Source organism: Diabrotica undecimpunctata, chromosome 2, assembly GCF_040954645.1.
Source record: "Diabrotica undecimpunctata isolate CICGRU chromosome 2, icDiaUnde3, whole genome shotgun sequence".
Classification (NCBI taxonomy): Eukaryota; Metazoa; Arthropoda; class Insecta; order Coleoptera; family Chrysomelidae; genus Diabrotica; species Diabrotica undecimpunctata.
Window position 1 is genome coordinate 74790011 of NC_092804.1, and position 19832 is coordinate 74809842.

General features: G+C 33.0%; 1 protein-coding gene across 3 annotated transcripts in view; it reads right to left on the bottom strand.

The window, feature by feature from the left end:
* Ocrl (Oculocerebrorenal syndrome of Lowe) overlaps positions 1-19832 on the bottom strand; it is a 120723-nt gene that overhangs the window by 65313 nt on the left and 35578 nt on the right. For all 3 annotated transcript variants that reach the window (XM_072523109.1, XM_072523107.1, XM_072523108.1), the window contains 3 exons: positions 19648-19818; positions 14870-15032; positions 13199-13371 (listed from right to left, as the gene is read on the bottom strand). In XM_072523109.1, coding sequence (XP_072379210.1) covers positions 13199-13371; positions 14870-15032; positions 19648-19818 — 507 coding nt within the window. The remainder of the gene's footprint in view (positions 1-13198; positions 13372-14869; positions 15033-19647; positions 19819-19832) is intronic.

The window sequence follows — 19832 nt, forward strand, 5'->3', positions numbered from 1 at the left end:
TCAACCGACGACAACCATCCAAGGAACAAAAGTGGAACATGTAGAAGAATACACATATCTGGGTCAGAATATCAAGGTAAACAAAGAAAACCCAACTACCGAAATAAGCAGACGAGTAAGAATGGGATGGGCCGCATTTGGAAAACTCTCATACATACTGAAAGACAAAAAGATACCCCAAAACCTTCGAACCAAAGTGTTCGATTCTTGTATCCTTCCCGTTCTCACTTACGGAGCTCAAACCTGGACATTCACAAAAAAGAACATGGACAAGATTCGAAAAACTCAGCGAGCCATGGAACGACAGATGCTCGGTATCTCACTAATAGATCGGCAAACGAACGAAGCAATCCGGAACAAAACAAAAATAAAGGACGCCGCGAAACAAGCAGCTAAATTAAAATGGAAATGGGCTGGACACAACGAACGTCTCGAAGATGGTAGAAGGAACAAAGAAGTCGGAAACTGGCGACCGTACGATGCGAAGAGACCAAGAGGAAGACCTCAAATGCGCTGGAGCAACGATATCAAAAGAGTCGCAGGACCAATGTGGAAACGCCTAGCACACAACAGGGATGAATGGCGAGAAATGGGAGAGGCCTTTATTCGACAATTCGGATAGAAAAAGGGCTATAAAAAAATATATAAAGTTTATTACAATATCTAGTATTTAAATTATGCATATCACCACTCGTTTTAAACTGATGTAAGTTATTAAAAATAAAAACACATAATTCAAAAATGTATAGACACGCCAGTGTTAAAATTTTATATTTTTTAAAATATTCTCTACAACTAGTTAGTCGGGAGAAACCAGCGACACAATGTTAAAATTTTATATTTTTTAAAATATTCTCTACAACTAGTTAGTCGGGAGACACCAGCGACACAACGAAATATTTTCTTTTGTATGACGAAAATACCATTTGCATAACCAGACATACTCCAAAAACATATCCCGTATCTTAGCCTAAGCTCCACGAGTGCATAATATATCATAATTAGCTGATTTTCCGTCAAAACATATTTTAAACTTCTAATTAGATAGTTAATGGAATTCAACTTCGAAACAACCGCTCCACAATGCTACTTCTAATCAAAACTTTCGTCAATCGTTATTCACAAAAAGTTGCCTGACGACACCGTAGCTATTTGCATGTTGTTAAAAATAAACTGAATATTTTCCAGGTATTTTTGTTTATTGTGAAAATGTATAACTATAACGTTTTTTCTACATTCAGATGCAACGAGTTATCAAAAAATCAAGAATATAGAGATGAGAGAAAATCATTACATTGATTACGTAGTAGGATTACGTTGGATTTGTTAGATAGAATAATTGACGTATCATCCGCATATATAGTGAAATTTACCGCTCTGTCCACTTGTACGATGTCGTTAATGTAGACTACAAAGAGAATTGGTCCTATCATAGATCCTTGGGGAACACCCATGTATGTAGTAAAAAGACTAGATCTACAACTGGTCACACAATCCTCGATCCTCATCTGCAGGCTCACATATTGTTGTCTATTGTTTAGAAATGACAATCCACTGTAAAGAATTTCCCGTAATACCTTTTAAATAATATTTCATGGTTGACACAGTCAAATGCCCTACTAAGATCACAAAATATTCCAATAGGACATTCGCCTGCATCAATCAAACTGGTTAAATGAACATATGCATGGGCTGCCGTATTAGTAGATTTATTTTCTTGAAATTCATGTTGATTTATAGTTATGATATTCTTGTTTTTTAGATAACCATCTAATCTCTTAGTCTTAATATTAACCATTTAATATCCATACTCAAATACCTTTGAAAATATACTGGGAATTGTTATAGGCCTATAATTGCTGACCAGTTTTGGATCTCCTTTTTTAAAAATGGAGAAAAATGGAAATTTTAAAAATCCCCATTGCAAAAAGACACATTGGTGAGATAAGTTAAAGGATTGATTATAAAAGGTAAAACCTTTTTCACCAAAAATGCAGGTATCTCGTCAAAACCACTAGAGGATTTGTTTTTAAGTTTACTATGCAGGAGTTCGATCAGTTCCTGCCCAGTAAATGGGTACAACTGAAAGAAATTTTCATGATCTGTAATAATTGACTGACTGTCTTTGTCTACTGTATTACATGAAATTTTCGACACGATATCAATGGGTGCATTTTAAAAAAATGTGTTAAAAGTGCATGCTACCTCTTAGGGATCTGTAATTATATTATTGTCATCATACATTAAACAAGTATTAGCATTGTTATTAGCACTTTCTGAAAAATCATTGGCAATTTTCCACGTGATTTTATTGGGATTATCAGACGTAGTGATTTTCTGGTAATAATCTTTTCTTGTTTTGGTCAAAAGTTTTCTTTGTTTTTTCCTTTGTTGTTGATAAAAATCTCTAAAGGCGGGGTCCCACCAGTCGCGCTAATCTGCGCTGCGCCGCTCTGCTTCGAGCAGCGCGGAGCAGAACTACACAGAGCGGCGCAACTTTGCGCATGTGATTCTAGAGGAACAAATAAGTTCCAGTTTTTATTTACGCGCGCACGATGGAAACAAAATTAGCAATAGCAAGTGCTGCTGTTATAGTAATTAACCATTTTTTATAAGAAAAACAAAAGACGCAGAGGAAACGTCGTTATTGGGTTACACCAGTATTTAAAAGTAGACAAGTTTATAATGGAAATAATCTTTTAAGCGATTTAGTTGCAGGACGATTTCGAGTACCTGTTAACAATGATTGAACCAGTAATAAGAAAGAGATGAAACAAAGCATTTATCAATGTCTACTGAAATTAAAATGTAAAATTAGCTTTGCCTGTGCCCATTGACTTTTCATTTTCACCTTTTCTCTTCTATATGAACACAACAAATACGTCATCTTTGTTTTAGCTTCAGCGACGGAACAACTGATATTGTCTGAAATAAACACCCATGCATCATATTTCTTACTATTTATATGATAATTATTGCTTTTCGGATTCCACAATTCCGGTTTGTCTCTGTATGCCTAAATAAGTTTTTCAACTTCTTCATGATTCCACTCAAAACTCATCGCGAAGATAGTACAGAAACACAATAATCTGTAAAAATGGTCTTCAATCACAAACACCGTTCCAACTAAACGCGCACTTTTCTTTGATCTACACTAGTTTACCGACAACCAACGGATAATGTTCGTTCTTGTTTGAACTTGCACGGCGCAGCGCTACTTGTCGTTCCCACTAGTCGCTCAAGCTCGCTCCGCGCACAAATGAACCAAAACAAACAGCGCGGCGCAGCGCAGCGCGACTGGTGGGACCCCGCCTTTAGAATTGGTACTGCCCTTGATAATGCGTGTAAATTTCTTAATTCAAAACTCGACTTTCGCACTTCACTATTAATCCATTTATTTTTAGCTGTTTTGATTTTTTTTCTTGTTGATGGAAAGCTATTATTAAAATGATACAAAAAGATATTTATAATAAAAGCTTGAAATGCTAGATTAGTGTCTAAGATTCCATAAACACTATTCCAGTTTTCGTTAATGAGGTTAACGATAAAGTGATTTATCTTCACTTATCTTTATGAGAGTCCTCACCAAATTGCCTTTTTTTGTATAAAGTATGACAATTCCGTTTCAAAGTCAAGTTCCACCAAAACTGTTTGTGATCTGATACAGTGTTGTCAAGTACACATGACAAACCGGAGTTCTAGTTGTAACGCTGGTATCCGTGACCCTAGTTGGCCAATTAACAAGATTAAAATTAATATTAAAATTCAGTAAAACATTGAGTAGATTAACATGCTATGTTTTCTCTGTGTTGTTGTACGGGGCGGAGGCATGGACGCTTACAGACACCACTATTAAAAAACTTGAAGCATTTGAGATGTGGCTTTATAGAAGAATGCTGAGAATATCATGGACAGCAAGGATCACGAACAAGGAAGTTCTAGAAAAAATGAAGAAGGAACCAGAGATTGTGTTTACGATCAAACGCATAAAATTGCAATATCTGGGACACGTTATGAGAAATCAGCACCGTTACTCCCTGCTGCAGTCTATATTGCAAGGTAAAGTCAAAGGTAAGCGAGGACCCGGTAGAAGGAGAATATCATGGCTGCGGAATTTAAGAACATGGTTTAAGAAAACCTCAACGGAGCTGTTTCGAGCCGCAGCGAGCAAGGTCATGATTGCCAATATGATTTCCAACATCCGAAACGGATAGGAACCAGAAGAAGAAGAAGATTAACATAATCGTTAGTCATATTTCTGGTGTCTACATTAAAATCACCACATATTACAAAACGTATATTTGGTTTATATAAATAATTTAAAATAACTTCGAGGTTATTCAAAAAAATACTTAAATCACCAGATGGTGATCTGTAAAAATTTAAAATAACATATTATGAGTTATTTTTCTTGTCTTTGAAAAAAAAAATAATACAAAATTCAGAATGTTTATCAACACAATATTGCTTTATCCTAGAGTTAAGTTTGTTATTAAAATTAAGACCTTTTCGAACTCAAATTCCTACGCCTCCTCCTCTTATTGAGTTACCTTTTAATATGGGTAACCAGATCCTACCGTATACTGCATGCTTTTTCGAGTATTCACATCCACTTCTAACAGTGGCACATGTATTATACATAGAACCGTTCACACGGGGCTTGTACAGGGTTTCCCAAATTGTTACGCTTTGTAGGGTATAGTATACCGAAAATTAGATGACATTTTGTTCGTTAAAGTACTGTTCGTTAAAGTTCGTGGCACATGTATTATACATAGAACCGTTCACACGGGGCTTGTACAGGGTTTCCCAAATTGTTATGCTTTGCAGGGTATAGTATACCGAAAATTAGATGAGATTTTGTTCGTTAAAGTACTGACTGCCGAATAAAATCATCAATAGCCCCTCTCAATCGGCAAGATATCCAGAAAAAAGATAACCACAAAAGAGATTCAAATTTATTACAGTATGGATGTTTAGTAAAACGACGGCGTTGGTATAAAAAAAAATAATGAATTGAGAGTTGTAAATACTTTGTGTTATATAAAATAGGAAATAGATAGGTATTCCAAAGACAAGTGCTGGGAGAATTTTAAGAAAATATAAATTTAGGCCTTATCGTACATTTATCCGACAAAAATTATATCCAAACGACTATTTCAGATCGAGGGAAAGAGTGGACTAGGAATGAAAAGACTATCGTGGCTAAGAAACACCCGACAATGAACAGGGTTAAATTTTGAATAGCTGAAGACAGAGGATAGTTTGTAATTGTAGTAGCCAACCTCCATTGAGGAGAAGACACTTAAAGAAGAAGAATACTATTTGAGAACGATACAATTTGCAGAATGGTGTATAGGAAAATGTAATGAAAATCCAATTTTTTATTCAAAGGTAATATTTAGCGATGAAGCTCGCATATCCAGTGCAGGAATATTTAACTGACACAATGAACTACGGCTTAAGTTTCTACTTAGTTCAGGAGATCAGGTCTTCAGGAAGATTCGGTTTTAACATTAGTTTTTTTGTCAAGCATAATACATTAGTTTATCATGTATTTGATGATAAACTAACTGCTACCAGATATAGATATTTTTGATAAGGAATATTTGGCTAAGAGGAATACATTTTGGTTGGAAATGATTTAATGAAAAATTTCATAATCGGTGGATTGGAACTTATGGTCCAGTTAGGTGATCCCCTCGTTTACTGGAACTAAATGCTCCTGATTTTTTTATTTGAGGATTTTTAAAAAACAATATTTATGAATTATAGTTTATTCGTCTTCCGGGTTTGGACCGTGTCATTTGTGAGTGACCCAAAAGTGGGTTCATCTCGACGTTTCGCTACAATTGTATGTAGCTTCTTCAGGAGAACAAAAAAGAAAAAGAAAACAAAAGACAGGAAGATGGGTAGTTAGCAACGGTAACTCAGTTACTCAACGCAACCAGAGGCGAATACTAACTACCAAGATGGGCATTTGGTCACTGTCTTTTGTTTTCTTTTTCTTTTTTGTTCTCCTGAAGAAGCTACATACAATTGTAGCGAAACGTCGAGATGAACCCACTTTTGGGTCACTCACAAATGACACGGTCCAAACCCGGAAGACGAATAAACTATAATTCTGACTCTGGCCGTGGAAGCCTACGATTTCAATATTTATGAAGTTAACTTTAACACTAAGAAATAATTATTGCAAACCAATTATCAAGCATTTAGAGCCAAATAAAGCCAGTGCATATACTCAACGTGTAAGATCCGGAAGAAAAAGTTGCCAATTATTATTGCAACAAAGCGGGCGGTGTTTTTAATATTTTTCATAATTTTCATATTTTTGTAAAATTAATTCTAGTTGTTACGTTGTTTATTATTGTTTTTGCTAGGTTTATTACAATGTTATTATTATTCCAGATTTCATACGGCTCACACTCCCTCTAAGGGGAAAATTCACTCGTCCCAGATACCTACAATATCAAAAAGATTGAGCTATGGTGGAACTTTTTCCGTGTTATCGAGCCCTAGGTGACTTGGTATGCTGGAGTATCTCCCAAAAATTTTAGTACGCATCTGGACGTCGCGAGGAGTACAGCTTTCTACATGGCCTTACAGAGATGTTCATTTAGACCCATTTGTTTTAAGTTCTCCAGGAGGTTTTTGGGAATATCACCAGTAGTAGATAGAATAATAGGTACTGTCTGGGTATTCTCCATTCTCTATTATTGTTTCCTAATTTGTATTTCTAGATCTCTGTAGTTGGCGATCTTTTCGTTTTATTTAACACGCAAATTATTGGTATTAGCTATCGCCACATCAATAAGTGTTGTTTGCATAGTTAAGTTCATTAACTAGTATGAGATCCGGTCTATTATGCGCCACTGGTTGGTCTGTGAGCACAGTGCGGTCCCAGTATAGTTTGTAGTTGTCATTTTGAAGCATTCTGTCACGGACGTATTGATAATAAGGAAGATGGTCGGTTTGGAGAAGTCCCAGTATGTCAGCTAGTTCGTAGTGGATAATTTTTCCTACTGCGTCATGGCGTTCTTTATAATCAGTTCCGCAAACGCCTGGCAGCCCCCGGTAAGATGTTTGATGGTTTCTTGGGCTTGGCAGCCATATGGGCATTTGTCACTTTGGGCTTAAGGATCTTTAACAATATATTTCAGGTAATTTTTAGTTTGAATAACCTGATTCTGAGTGGCAAGTAGAAAGCCCTCAGTCTCGGGAAACATCTTTCCTGTGAGCACAGTGGGGTCCCAGTAAAACTTGTAGTTGTCGTTTGTCAAGCATTCTGTCGGGGACGTATTGATATTAGGGGAGATGGTCGGTGGAGAAGTCCCAGTTTGTTGGCTAATTCCTGCTAAATAATGTTTCTTACTGAGTCATGACGTTCTTTATAACGAGAACCAACAAACACCTGGCAGCCATCGGTAAGATGTTATATGGTTTCTTGGGCTTGACATATCGCCATTTGTCATTTTGGACTTAAGAGCCTTTGACAATATATTTCAGGTAATTTCAGTTGGAATAACCTGATCTTGAATGGCAAGCAGGAAACCCTCTGTCTCGGAAAACATCCTTCCTGATGTCAACCAATAGTTCAACGCTGTTATTGCTATTGTCGACATATTATTGGCTGATCTCATTGAGATGTCGCCCGTACAGAGGTTTCCTCATCCAGGTGCGCATTTTTGTTTGCTTAGAGAGGTGAGTTACACGTATTTCGTGTTCCCTCAGTTTAAGCGGCGTTGTGTTATTTACTGGACAAATTACGCGATGTCAAGTAAATGTCTCAGCCTGCGTTTGAAAATAGGTTCTTAATTTAGCAACCTGTTTATCCAGTTGCTCACCTGTGTCCGTAAGTCCCGTGTTCCCCCTAGATACTGGGTTCGATTCTATTGCTTGCTTGCTTGTTTGAAAAATTAGTTAGTTGAATAATCCCATTTTAGCGATAACTTACTTGTTTCGGAATAAGTACATAAGTTTTTTGAAACCAGAAATCATTTTGGTAAGTGTAAACGATAAAAGTAATTTTCGATATGCAGATGATACTGTTATACTGGCCGATAACATCAAAGATTTACATATGATGCTCAATAGAGTAAATACTTCAGGCAACCAACTTTGACTAAATATCAACAGAAAGAAAACTAAATTTATAGTGATTAGTAAAAAGAACATTCAAAATATCAACCTGCATATTGAAAGTAAACAACAGAATATAAGACTGTCTATATATATTTATATATATATATATATATATACATATATATATATATATATATATATATATATATATATATATATATATATATATATATATATATATATACAGATTGAACGAATTTAAAACGGAACATACGAAATCAATGTATTTCGGCTCAACTCCGCTCTAGGTGGTTGGTCAACAAAAGGTTGTCAAATAATTATATTATAAAAATCCAATACTTCAGCGGGCTGCTGGATTCTGAATTCATTCAATAACAAGTCAAAACTCCACCCAAATAGGTTGCGTAGAATCACTGTGAAAACTAGACTACACAAGCAGTTATTATGCTGTCAAACCACTTATCGCTTCCTTATAGTCCAAGAGATAGAGCCGAAATTTTGAACTGATCAGTAATATGACATTTCTTTATTGGAATATATTCATTGTAACTGGGTTAAGACTTTGCCTTACAGGCGGATGCCCCTCGTGGTACAGGGGGTGGATATACAGGGATGAAGTTGTAATTTTTTTCAGAAAAATTAACGATCGATAATATGGCTGAAAATTCGCCCAGAGTAAGATCTTGGTATAACCAGACGAAATCCCAAAGGGCGGACGCGAGAGTGGATATATAAGGGCTGGCGGACAGGGGTGAAATTTCAATTTTTTGGGGAAAAATTAACGATAAGTAATATGTCCGCCATTTTCATGGCTCATTATTTAGCCCCTAAAAACTCCAAGTCCAAAAGGGCGGACAGCTGGGTTGGTACAGAGAGCCATAAAACGGGGTCAAATGTACCACTTGCCTGCGCATTTTAGGTCTCGGTAACAATTTTCAAACTGATTTTATTATGATATTTTTATACCGATTGATTTAAAAATTTGTATGCTCACTTCTGTTACTATTCTGAGAAGCGTCAAGTAGAGTTTTCCTCAAAATTTTCCAAAAAAATTTCCGTAAATGAAAATTTTCGTAATTTTTTGAGGTAAAATCTAATTTATAGAATCCTTTCGATTTTCTGTAAGTTATACCATGATTTTTTTCCAAAAATTTTCAAACGATTTTTCCGATAAGAAAAAAAAATTAGAAAAACTTTTCTAAAACATTTGATAAAACTCTACGTCATCGTCTGAATCTTTTATAGAATATTTTGTAGTTTTAAAATTATATTATGATAATGTTTTTTTTTTCAAACTAAAGTCATATTTACTTTACAAATCACATTTTTTTCTCAAATATAAATATTTTACGAATTAATTTTTAATTGAATAAATGTTTGATATTTGATATTTTATTAAATTAAAGTAATTTTATAATGTTAACTATTAAATATTTTTGGTATAACAAATAGTAATTTTACTTATTTTTTATTACAATAAAAAGGTTTTTAAATTTATTTGCATAAATAATGGTTGTTCAGATATAAGAAAAATTTGATTTATTATTACATTAATAATCAAATACAAAATATATTATTTCTATTTATCAATAGGTAAAATTCAATTTGTAGAATTCCTTTAACATTTTACAAATAATTATTAATAAAAATCAATTTAATAGTGGAATTATCAATTTTTTAAGTTTTGAAATTTACTTTGTACTTAGATATTTTCAATATTTTTTTTAACTTTCAAATTGATTGAATTTTTTTTTCATTAGTTAATTATAATTTTACAAATTCTGTTTGGACATTAATTTTGCATCATTATTATTTTAAAATATTAAAATAATAATGATGCGCGTTCCATTTAGATCAGTAATTCTAGACGCATGCGCTAAATGTAATAAGTATCAAGATGCTTTTATCCAACTTGGTGAAACTGACTTCGATTGTAATGAAGTTTTTGAAACCTTAGAAACTTTCATATGTCACTTATATGGAACAGGACTGATGAGAACAATTCCAAAAAGAAAAGTAAACGATGTCAGATTTTCACTATTTAACCGGCAGTATAAGTTGCATGATATGAACGAGCCTTTTAAAAAAAAAACTAAAAAATTTCGATGCTTCAAGCTTACCACCATGTCAAGATGAATTACACCAACATCTACTGCGAGCCCATTATATTTCAAATATTTGGACAAATGCTCATAAAAAAGTACCAACAGAATTGATTGTTGAAGAATATGGTTGGGAGTTTGAAGATGAAACATATAAATTCAAATGGTTTAGTGGACCTCAGATGCCAGAATCAATTCGAGAAGTAGTGATTGAAAATGAAGCAGATAATGAATGTGATATTATTGAAAGTGAAAGTAACGAAGATGATGAATGTGATGACATCAGTGAGAGTGAGAAAAATGACGAAATTTTTAAAGTTTTTCTAAATTTTTTTTTTCTTATCTGAAAAATTGTTTGAAAATTTTTGGAAAAATTCATGGTATAACTGACAGAAAATTCTAAAAGGATTCTATAAATTAGATTTTACCTCAAAAAATTACGAAAATTTTCATTTACGGAATTTTTTTTGGAAAATTTTGAGGAAAACTCTACTTGACGCTTTTCAGAATAGTAACAGAAGTGAGCATACAAATTTTCAAATCAATCGATATAAAAATATAATAAAATCAGTTTGAAAATTGTTACCGAGACCTAAAATGCGCAGGCAAGTGGTACATTTGACCCCGTCTTATGGCTCTCTGTACCAACCCAGCTGTCCGCTCTTTAGGATTTAGAGTTTTTAGGGGCTAAATAATGAGCCATGAAAATGGCGCACATATTACTTATCGTTAATTTTTCCCCAAAAAATTGCAATTTCATTCCTGTCCGCCACCCCTTATGTATCCACTCTCACGTTCGCCCTTTGGGATTTCGTCTAGTTATACCAAGATCTTACTCTGGGCAAATTTTCAGCCATATTATCGATCGTTAATTTTTCCGAAAAAAATTACAACTTCATCCCTGTATAGTCACCCCCTGTACCACGAGGGGCATCTGCCTGTAAGGCAAAGTCTTAACCCAGTTACAATGAATAAATTCCAATAGAGAAATGTCATATTACTGATCAGTTCAAAATTTCGGCTATATCTCTCCGACTATTAGGCAATCTCCTCTTTCCTTTAAAGTAAACAGATAGTTGAACGATATTTTATACAATGTCTATCACCGGGTATGGATTTATTTTTGTCCCAAGATTGGTCCACTATTTCAAATGCAGTTCAAACAGACATATATTAAATTGTATGTTCCGTTTTAAATTCGTTCAATCTGTATATGTAAATAGTACCAAACTTAAGCAAGTTGATCAAATTCAAATTCTTGGATATCAGTTAAACTGTAAGCAGAGAGTAATGGTGAAATTGGATCCACAATTGAGCAGGCCAGAGCCGCTTTCATAAGGATGTCCAAGGTATTATGTAACAGAGACCTAAAATTGGCATTGCGGATCCGCCTACTTCGCTGCTACGTGTTCTCGGTCTTACTTTATGCTGTTGAGTCTTGGACAGTGAATAAAAATGATCTAAATCGTCTTGAGATTTTCGAAATGTGGTGCTATAGACGAAATTTAAAGGTTTCTTGGGTGGAGAAGATTGAAAACTTCATAATACTAGAACGTCTCAGCAAGACTACTGAGATTATAAAAAGCATCAAGAAGAGAAAGTTGAAGTACTTCGGACATGTAATGAGAGGTCTAAAATATAGATTGATACAAAATATTATGCACGGGAAAATAGGCAAACGCAGTCCAGGACGAAGAAAGACATCATGGTTAAAGAACTTGCGAGATTGATATGGTATTAATACAAGCATGCTATTTAGGGTGGCAGTGAATAAAATTAAGATATCTACGTTCTGAAAGGACATGGTACATGAAGAAGATATTAAAACGTGAACATATTGAAAGAGTGCACCGATTCAAATATCTGGGATATACAATAAATGATAAGTGGGACCCAGATGTAGAGATTAAGTTCCGAATTGAAATAGTACGATCTAGATTCATAAAAATGAGAAAGCTCTTAAGCAACCGCAACCTAAGCGTTATCATCCGAGGGCGCGCCATGAAATGTTACGAACTCTCTACATTACTTTATGGAGTAGAAGGGTGGACGTTCACAGCAGCAACTATAAAAAGGTCAGTGACTTTAGAAATGTGGCTGTACCGACGTATACTGAGAATACTTTGGACAGACAGAGTGATCAACACAGAGGTATTGAGACGAATGGCTAAAGAGATGGAATTATTAACAACTGTTAAAAGGAAGAAAGCGCGATATCTGGACCATGTGTTCCGTAATAATAAATACAGTCTGCTACAGCTTATAGTGAAACACAAGATTGAAGGTAAAAGGGTTTGGACAGAAAGAAAAACTTCTGGCTGAGAAACAAGAGAATGGTTCCAAATACCAGAAGCAAATACATGCGGTACAAACCTGAGAAACCTATCGTTTGATGGTCACCAGCCTTTGATAGAAAACGGCACATAAATAATAAAAAAGAAGAAGTAAACGCCAAAAACAAAAAAGGACAAAAATGAATGTAATTTAAATAACAATAACTGAGGTTTATTTCTAAAATATACAATATTCTGTGTGAAACATGCCACAAGAAAATAGGTTCAGAACCATAATATTTTATCCGCATACTGTTAGCACCCGCGGTCGAGTACAGACCAGCAATGTGATTTTGAGTGACAAGAATAGAACAATAACAAGTAAATGGATTAGTGAACAAAAATACTTAAGAATTAAATGTAAAAATATATTGCCATGTTGCTTTTTGAGATGGATTTCAAGCTTTAGATGTATGAGTATGATTCAATAACTTACAAGTAAATTGGAAGCAACAAGAGAATTGACCATTCGGCATATTTTATTAAAATTATTTTTAAAAGAGAGCGTTTTTGAGGTGCGTAAATGTACTTTTATTAATTTTTGCAGCAGATATTAATTACTTTAAGATATTTATAATAAATGCTCCTTAATACCTACGTTAAATTAATTTTATGTACTTTTTAATTGCAAATTAGTATAAAAGTAACTTAACTTACTCATGATCTTTAATTGCTTGTGGGCTTTTTCTAAAGTTCATTCTTGCATTTATATCCTTGTAGTCCTGATTCCTCCGTTCAAATTCTTCTACATGAGCTGCTAAATGGCAATTTACAAAACATAATGACGTATTATGTAATTCTAGTCTAACGCCTACTCCTCCCTTATTTCCCTGTAACGATAGAACAAATACATAAAAAACATAATTACAAAAACAATGATTAATATAAAAATTGCTTTAAAACAATAAGATATAACACAAAAGAAGGGAGATACATATGTATATATTGAAAAAGTATAACGAATAGACAAGATCTGTTGAACATAACCCACTTTTCCATTCATATATATGATTTGTTCATTCTTCGGAGCATGCTTTCCTACTATACAGATTGACAACTAAGTTTCTCTTCGCCTATTGAGAGGTCTTCCTAATAGTCGACGGCTAGTGGGTTTGTCTTTAATCCGGTGGGTCCTATCAATGTATTTTTATTAATTTTATTTATAGGATCATGCCCCGGAAATAACGTTGATGTTATTCCTAACTATGTCATCCATTCCGCATGTATTTCTGATTTCTTTTTTTCTGTCTTCTGTTCTTTACATATGCAAACCAGATACCTGAAAGGTATACGAGTATCAGTCATATAACATTCGAGCTTGCTGCACAAAATCCAACCACTTCAGATAAGGTAGATAATGAGTATTATGTGTAAAATTAGTGAAGAACACGAAATCTAAGGGTCAAAATTCAAAAGACCAAATATATTTGTATCACTTGAGAACCTAGTGAACTGATATTAAATAATGATAAACAATCACCACTTCCAAGACTATAACTATCTGGGAGTTCATTTAACCGTTATTTAACTCAACTAGAACGGGCAACAACGAAATAGAAAAAAAAAGGATAACAACAGAGAAAAAAGCAATATCCTGTCTAATGGCATAAATGGAATAAAAATATTACAAAGCAAACAATCTTTAATAAAAAGCAGTTTACTGTATTGATTTGTGAATTGGAGACTTATAGCGAAATATAAAAAACGGATACAATCAGATCACTCAGGATTTCAAGAAAAGATAAGAGTTAAAAATAACAGCATTAAAGAAATGATGGGTATTGAGGGAACCATTATGCTATTCTATGAAGCGACATAGAATATTTCTCAGTATTTTTGCGCATTTATTAGTTTCAATCCCATTCTGTACTTTATTTCTAACCTCTTTGTAGTAAATGTTCTTTGTCTATTGCTTTGATAGCCAAATTTGTTATATCATCTCAAGATTTTACTCTAAATTTTTTCAACGTTATATGTCAAATATATGTTAATATCAAATTAGTAAATATAATATGTCACAGCGAACAGTAACAGACATGCCACGGTATTTGTAAAAATATCCAAAGGTCCAGATCGACTTAGTTTGCATAAAATAAGTAGAATCCTGATAAGTACCGTGGGGATAATACTAGGCGATTAAAGCGTAGTAGTCTTCATTTTGCAACAAGTTTGACTTGTTTCGGAATAAGCTATTTCTTAACATTGTGGCTAAAAATGTACAAGAAACTAGAAAAGTATGGCATATACGGCAAATAAGCAGACGTTCATAAAATATTCATTGTTTTGGTACTGTAAATAAGAAAAATAAAAAAAAAATTAAGCACTTACCATTTTACCTAATAACCCCGTCCCAACTGTATCTACAGATATATTTTTCACATACTGGTAATGCTGACTATTTACCATAACTACTAATTGCATTCCAACTAATCTCGCTAATCCTACTAGTTTGTATTTAGCTTTAGGATGTACTCCTTCTATCACATATTTGCTAAAAACAAAAGGAGATGATGTAAATAAATACAAATATTTTAGTAAGTAAAAATTTAATAAAGTAAACAAACTATTATAAATTTAAACAAATTAAAATATAAAACACAGAGTAATAATCTTAGTCATTAACCGATAGAGTTAATGAATAATAACAATCAAAAGAATGTACCGACCGCCTAACAATGCCTCAAAGTCTCATGTCACACACTCTTAAAATACTCCTTAAAATAATTACTTCAGGCTGTAGCTGAAATTAGAGTTAGATATAAGTGACACACGCTATTTGGCTTCCGCAATTGTTAGTACTAGAGAAAGCTTATTTGCCCTAAATGTACTTACTCAGAGATATTTGGATGTCATTAGAACCTTTATTGGTTATTGGTTTTATTGGTTATAACAAAGCTTTTGATAACGTTCGTCATGATCAATTCATGAAAATTTTTACAACGAAAAATCTTAATCAGCGGGGTATAAGGTTAATTTCAACATTGTATTATAACCAGCAGGCCATAATAAATGTCGGAACAGAAACATCTCGCCAAGTAAAAATCCAAAGAGACTGAGACAAGGATGTATATTCTCGCCTCTACTTTTTAATGTATATTCGGAAGAAATTATGAAAAAACCTTGGGCTTTGAAATGAAACGACCGGTATTAAAGTCAACGAGGTACTGATCAACAAAATTCGATACGCAGACGATGCAATAATAATTATCGACAAGTTACATGATCTGGAGAGATTGATGGGCAAAATATATATCAAAATATAATGAGGAGTACGGATTAAAATTAAAAATTGTATTATGTAAAAAACAAAAATGATATTTGAAACTTTAAGCAATGAGTGCAAACTGACAGAAACAGTAAAAAAGACTCGTTTAATTAAATGTACGCGTTCAGTGTACCTTATTATAGTGTCGAAGTTTGAATGTAGAATCAATACGAAGAATTAACTCTTTTGAAATGTGGGTGTACAATCGAACTCTGAGAATATCATCGGTTGAGAAAGTTACTAAGGGGAGGTAGTGAAAAAAATGGAGAAAGAAAAAGAGGTAGAAACAGCTGTCAAAGAAATAACGCTACATAGGGCACATACTGCGTAGTGAAAGATACAGCATCCTTCGACTTATCATGCAAAGAAAAATAGTAAGCACAAGAAGTATCGGGAGAAGATGTATATCCTGGCTTAGAAATTGACAGAGTGGTATAGATGCAGTTCGGATCCATTCTTTAGAGCGGCTGTTTCTAATGTTAAAAAAGCCATGAAGATAGCCAACCTTCGCAACGTAGATGGTATCTAAAGAAGAGTTAATATCAAATAACACATAAAATAACCATCTAGACTAATCCTCTTCTTTCCTTTTATAATAATGTTCAACTATAATTACTGCCTACTTTTATTTTTTAACCACGCCATGGAATGTTCAAGATACAGTTTAGTTTCCTTTAGATAAGCTATGAGTACCTACATTTAAATATGTATAATATTTATCAATAATATTCCATATTAATATTTATTTCGCTATAAATCCGTCATCTAATTCGAAGTTTTGATTTTCGCATAGCATTGACGGATTGTTAAGATAGCAGCGAATTTAAAGAGTTATTAAACATTGAAAGTAAACTTTATTTATTATTATTATAAATCATCTATTCAATGACAAAAAATAATGATATATTAATTATGATATTGACATAATAATGAATTATAGTGAAGAAACTGTAATCTTTAATTTAAACATAAAACAAACTGCTACTTTACAAAATATCCATGTAATCCAATTTTGATATTGCTGAATGTAAGGAATTATGAAATAATAAAGATCTAATTAATTAATGAAGACATAAGTTCTGTATAACGACTGTTAAGTTTTAGGCATTTGGCCTTTTTTTAATAGAAATAATATAAATAATTGTATATTCACAGTATTTTAGGTTTATTTATATTGTATAAAACATTGTGATATTAATAAAATATATACTGCAACTCTGGAAACGATATCACCAGTTCCTAACGTGTCATTTGCACGACTTAAATTAAATGTCAATTGGCGCACTGTTTGTATGTATCAACGTTAGTTAATGTTTGGAAATGTTAAGTAGTTGGTAGTAATAGTTGTAATATTGGAAATAATGTGTATAGTCGATTTACTGGGTTTGAGAAAATTTTGACAAAATCATTGTCGGAAACATGCAACATAAAAATTCCTACCACTTAGTATCAATAGCTAAAATAAACTTTCTGTTGCAGATTTTTTAATTTAAAAAAGAATAATGATGACATGGAACCACAATTGAGGAAAATAGAAAAAATCCTGTTTACAAAATACATCAAGCGAGAAATTCGCAAAATTTACACAAAATAAAACCGGTTTGCCTTCTTATCATGGAATAAAGGGCTATTTCCATCAGTTCGATATTGTATTGTATTGTATTCCATCTGTACACAAAAGATTATAATCAATCTTGGACCAAACCCATACCATTATGCAACTTTTAACTCTCGGTATTTGACAAAAATTACACTAGCTACGATTTAATTATTTCACATTTTCAAGAACTTCTTAGTCTTTACCAACACTATACCCATATCTATACTGATGGTTCAAAAATAACTGTCGGTATGGTAACTCTAAAGAATATCCTTAATTTCGGGTTAACGACAGTTAGTACTATCTACACAGCTGAAATGTATGCTCTTTATCGCGCCATAGAACTATTACACACGCAAAAAACAGCATATACGTAATTTTAAGAGCCTTTTTTAGTGTTTAGTGCCATACAGGGATTCGACAACTCTTCTCAAACAATGTCTTCTAAAGAAAATTAAATGTGCTCTTTATTAAGTCCACACAAATAAAAATGAAGTAAATACAATCTGTATTCAATTTCACCTAGGAATAGGCAAAGAAATAGCGGGCTACAAAGTGACAGGCACGATGATCAGTGATACTTCTGACATTATGGACATATCGGTATCAAGTGACACTATGTTATTTATTCAACAAAGGGGAAAGTGACAAAAAAGATGGAGTGAATCAGATTTAAAATTAAGACATTAAGACAAGAGTAATCCTCCACAATTCCGTGGGATGTGTTACTTGCCTCAAAAGTTAAGAAATAATCATAACTTGTCTCAAACTCTACCACACAAAGTTAATAGATGATCATTTAATTAAAAAGTGCGATGTGGACATTATAACTTAACGTTAAAAATTAAACACATACTGTGCAAATGTCCATTCTAAAATATCTAATATATTAATAATAATATTTTCACAAGCTTTTGGGCTAAAATTGCAACATTTTACCAATATTATAAATTACTTGAAAGATATTTTTATATACTACAAAATTTAATGTATGCAAACATTTGCAATTTACTTGTAACCTATTAATTTGTCGATAAAGACCATCTGGCAAATGCGATTGGTTAAATAAAAAAACCTAAAAATTATAAGACGTTACAAATTTATATATGGTGATATACATTTTTATTGTTTGAGTTGTTTCTTTTTTGTTTGGTTTTTGTTAGTTCAGTTAGTTAGTTTTTATACTGAACTTTGCTATTATAGATAACCAACTTGATCGATCCCACGATGCTTTATTTTATAAATACTATACGATTCATTGCATGTGAATATTTTTTTACTTTCAAGTTACAATTAATATTCCTTATGAGTTATTTTCGCTCACACGCCGAAAATTACTTAATAAACTTTTCAATATTTGCCATTTTTGTGTTTATAAATCATAGAACGATCGACATAACCTAGTTTTATAATTGTCATGGATGGAATGTGTTAATTTTATTAATTCCACAATCCTTTTCGCTATATCATTCTGCGATATTCTCGATTTTGGTAACATTAGGTAATATTTAAAATAAAATATTTACGTCTGATCATATACATGCTTATTTCAAAAATACGATGCTAGTAGAAGCTTCATTTTGAACTGGAACATGTTGATTAATTTCAAACGCCCACCAGAACGCTATATTCTTGATAATATAAATGGATACATAAAAGAGGCAGCAATACTAACTTTTAAACAGGTTTATCGATCGCAATAATAGAAGATGTTCATATTACAATCTCCTTTCTCTTCACATCTTTTACTATCCGGTTCACATTTTCTATATCTTTTACTTTCCAGTAGTAAGAATTTCTCGTTCCATATACCATCAGTTTTTCTGCATCTATTACAGTTTTGGCTTCACTAATCCTCGGGTATAGACAAACCGCACAAATCTAAAGGATCTATTTTCTCTTAAAACTACCAGTGCAAAACACTAACTAGATAATATGCTGATACATAGTGACTTGGTAGACCCAAGTAAATCGTCAAATATTAACATTAGTTTATAAAAAATACAATTAGGCGCTTGTATAGACTATAAGAAACGTACGTATGAGGATATACCCTACTCCTGTTAGGGTACATCTTTCTTTGTTTTTTTCTATTAATCTCGATAGACTACACCTTCTGTCCTTTTTTTACAATTCTCTAATTTCATATGTGTCTTTTTTAAAATTATTAATGAAATAAACAACAAAATAATAATTCAAGATTCATTCAGGTTTATAAAACTATACCAAATAATTACTTACTACCACTCAGCTTCTCTTGGAGTATCATTAAATAGGAAAGCCTCTTTACTGAGATCAATTTCTTGAAAACCAATTGCATATAAGTCTGGGGGATTGTCATCGTAACTTAACCAATTCTTTAGAGATATTGATGGTGGTTGTCCATTCACATTCCATGTACCAACAAATATTCTGCAAATAAAATA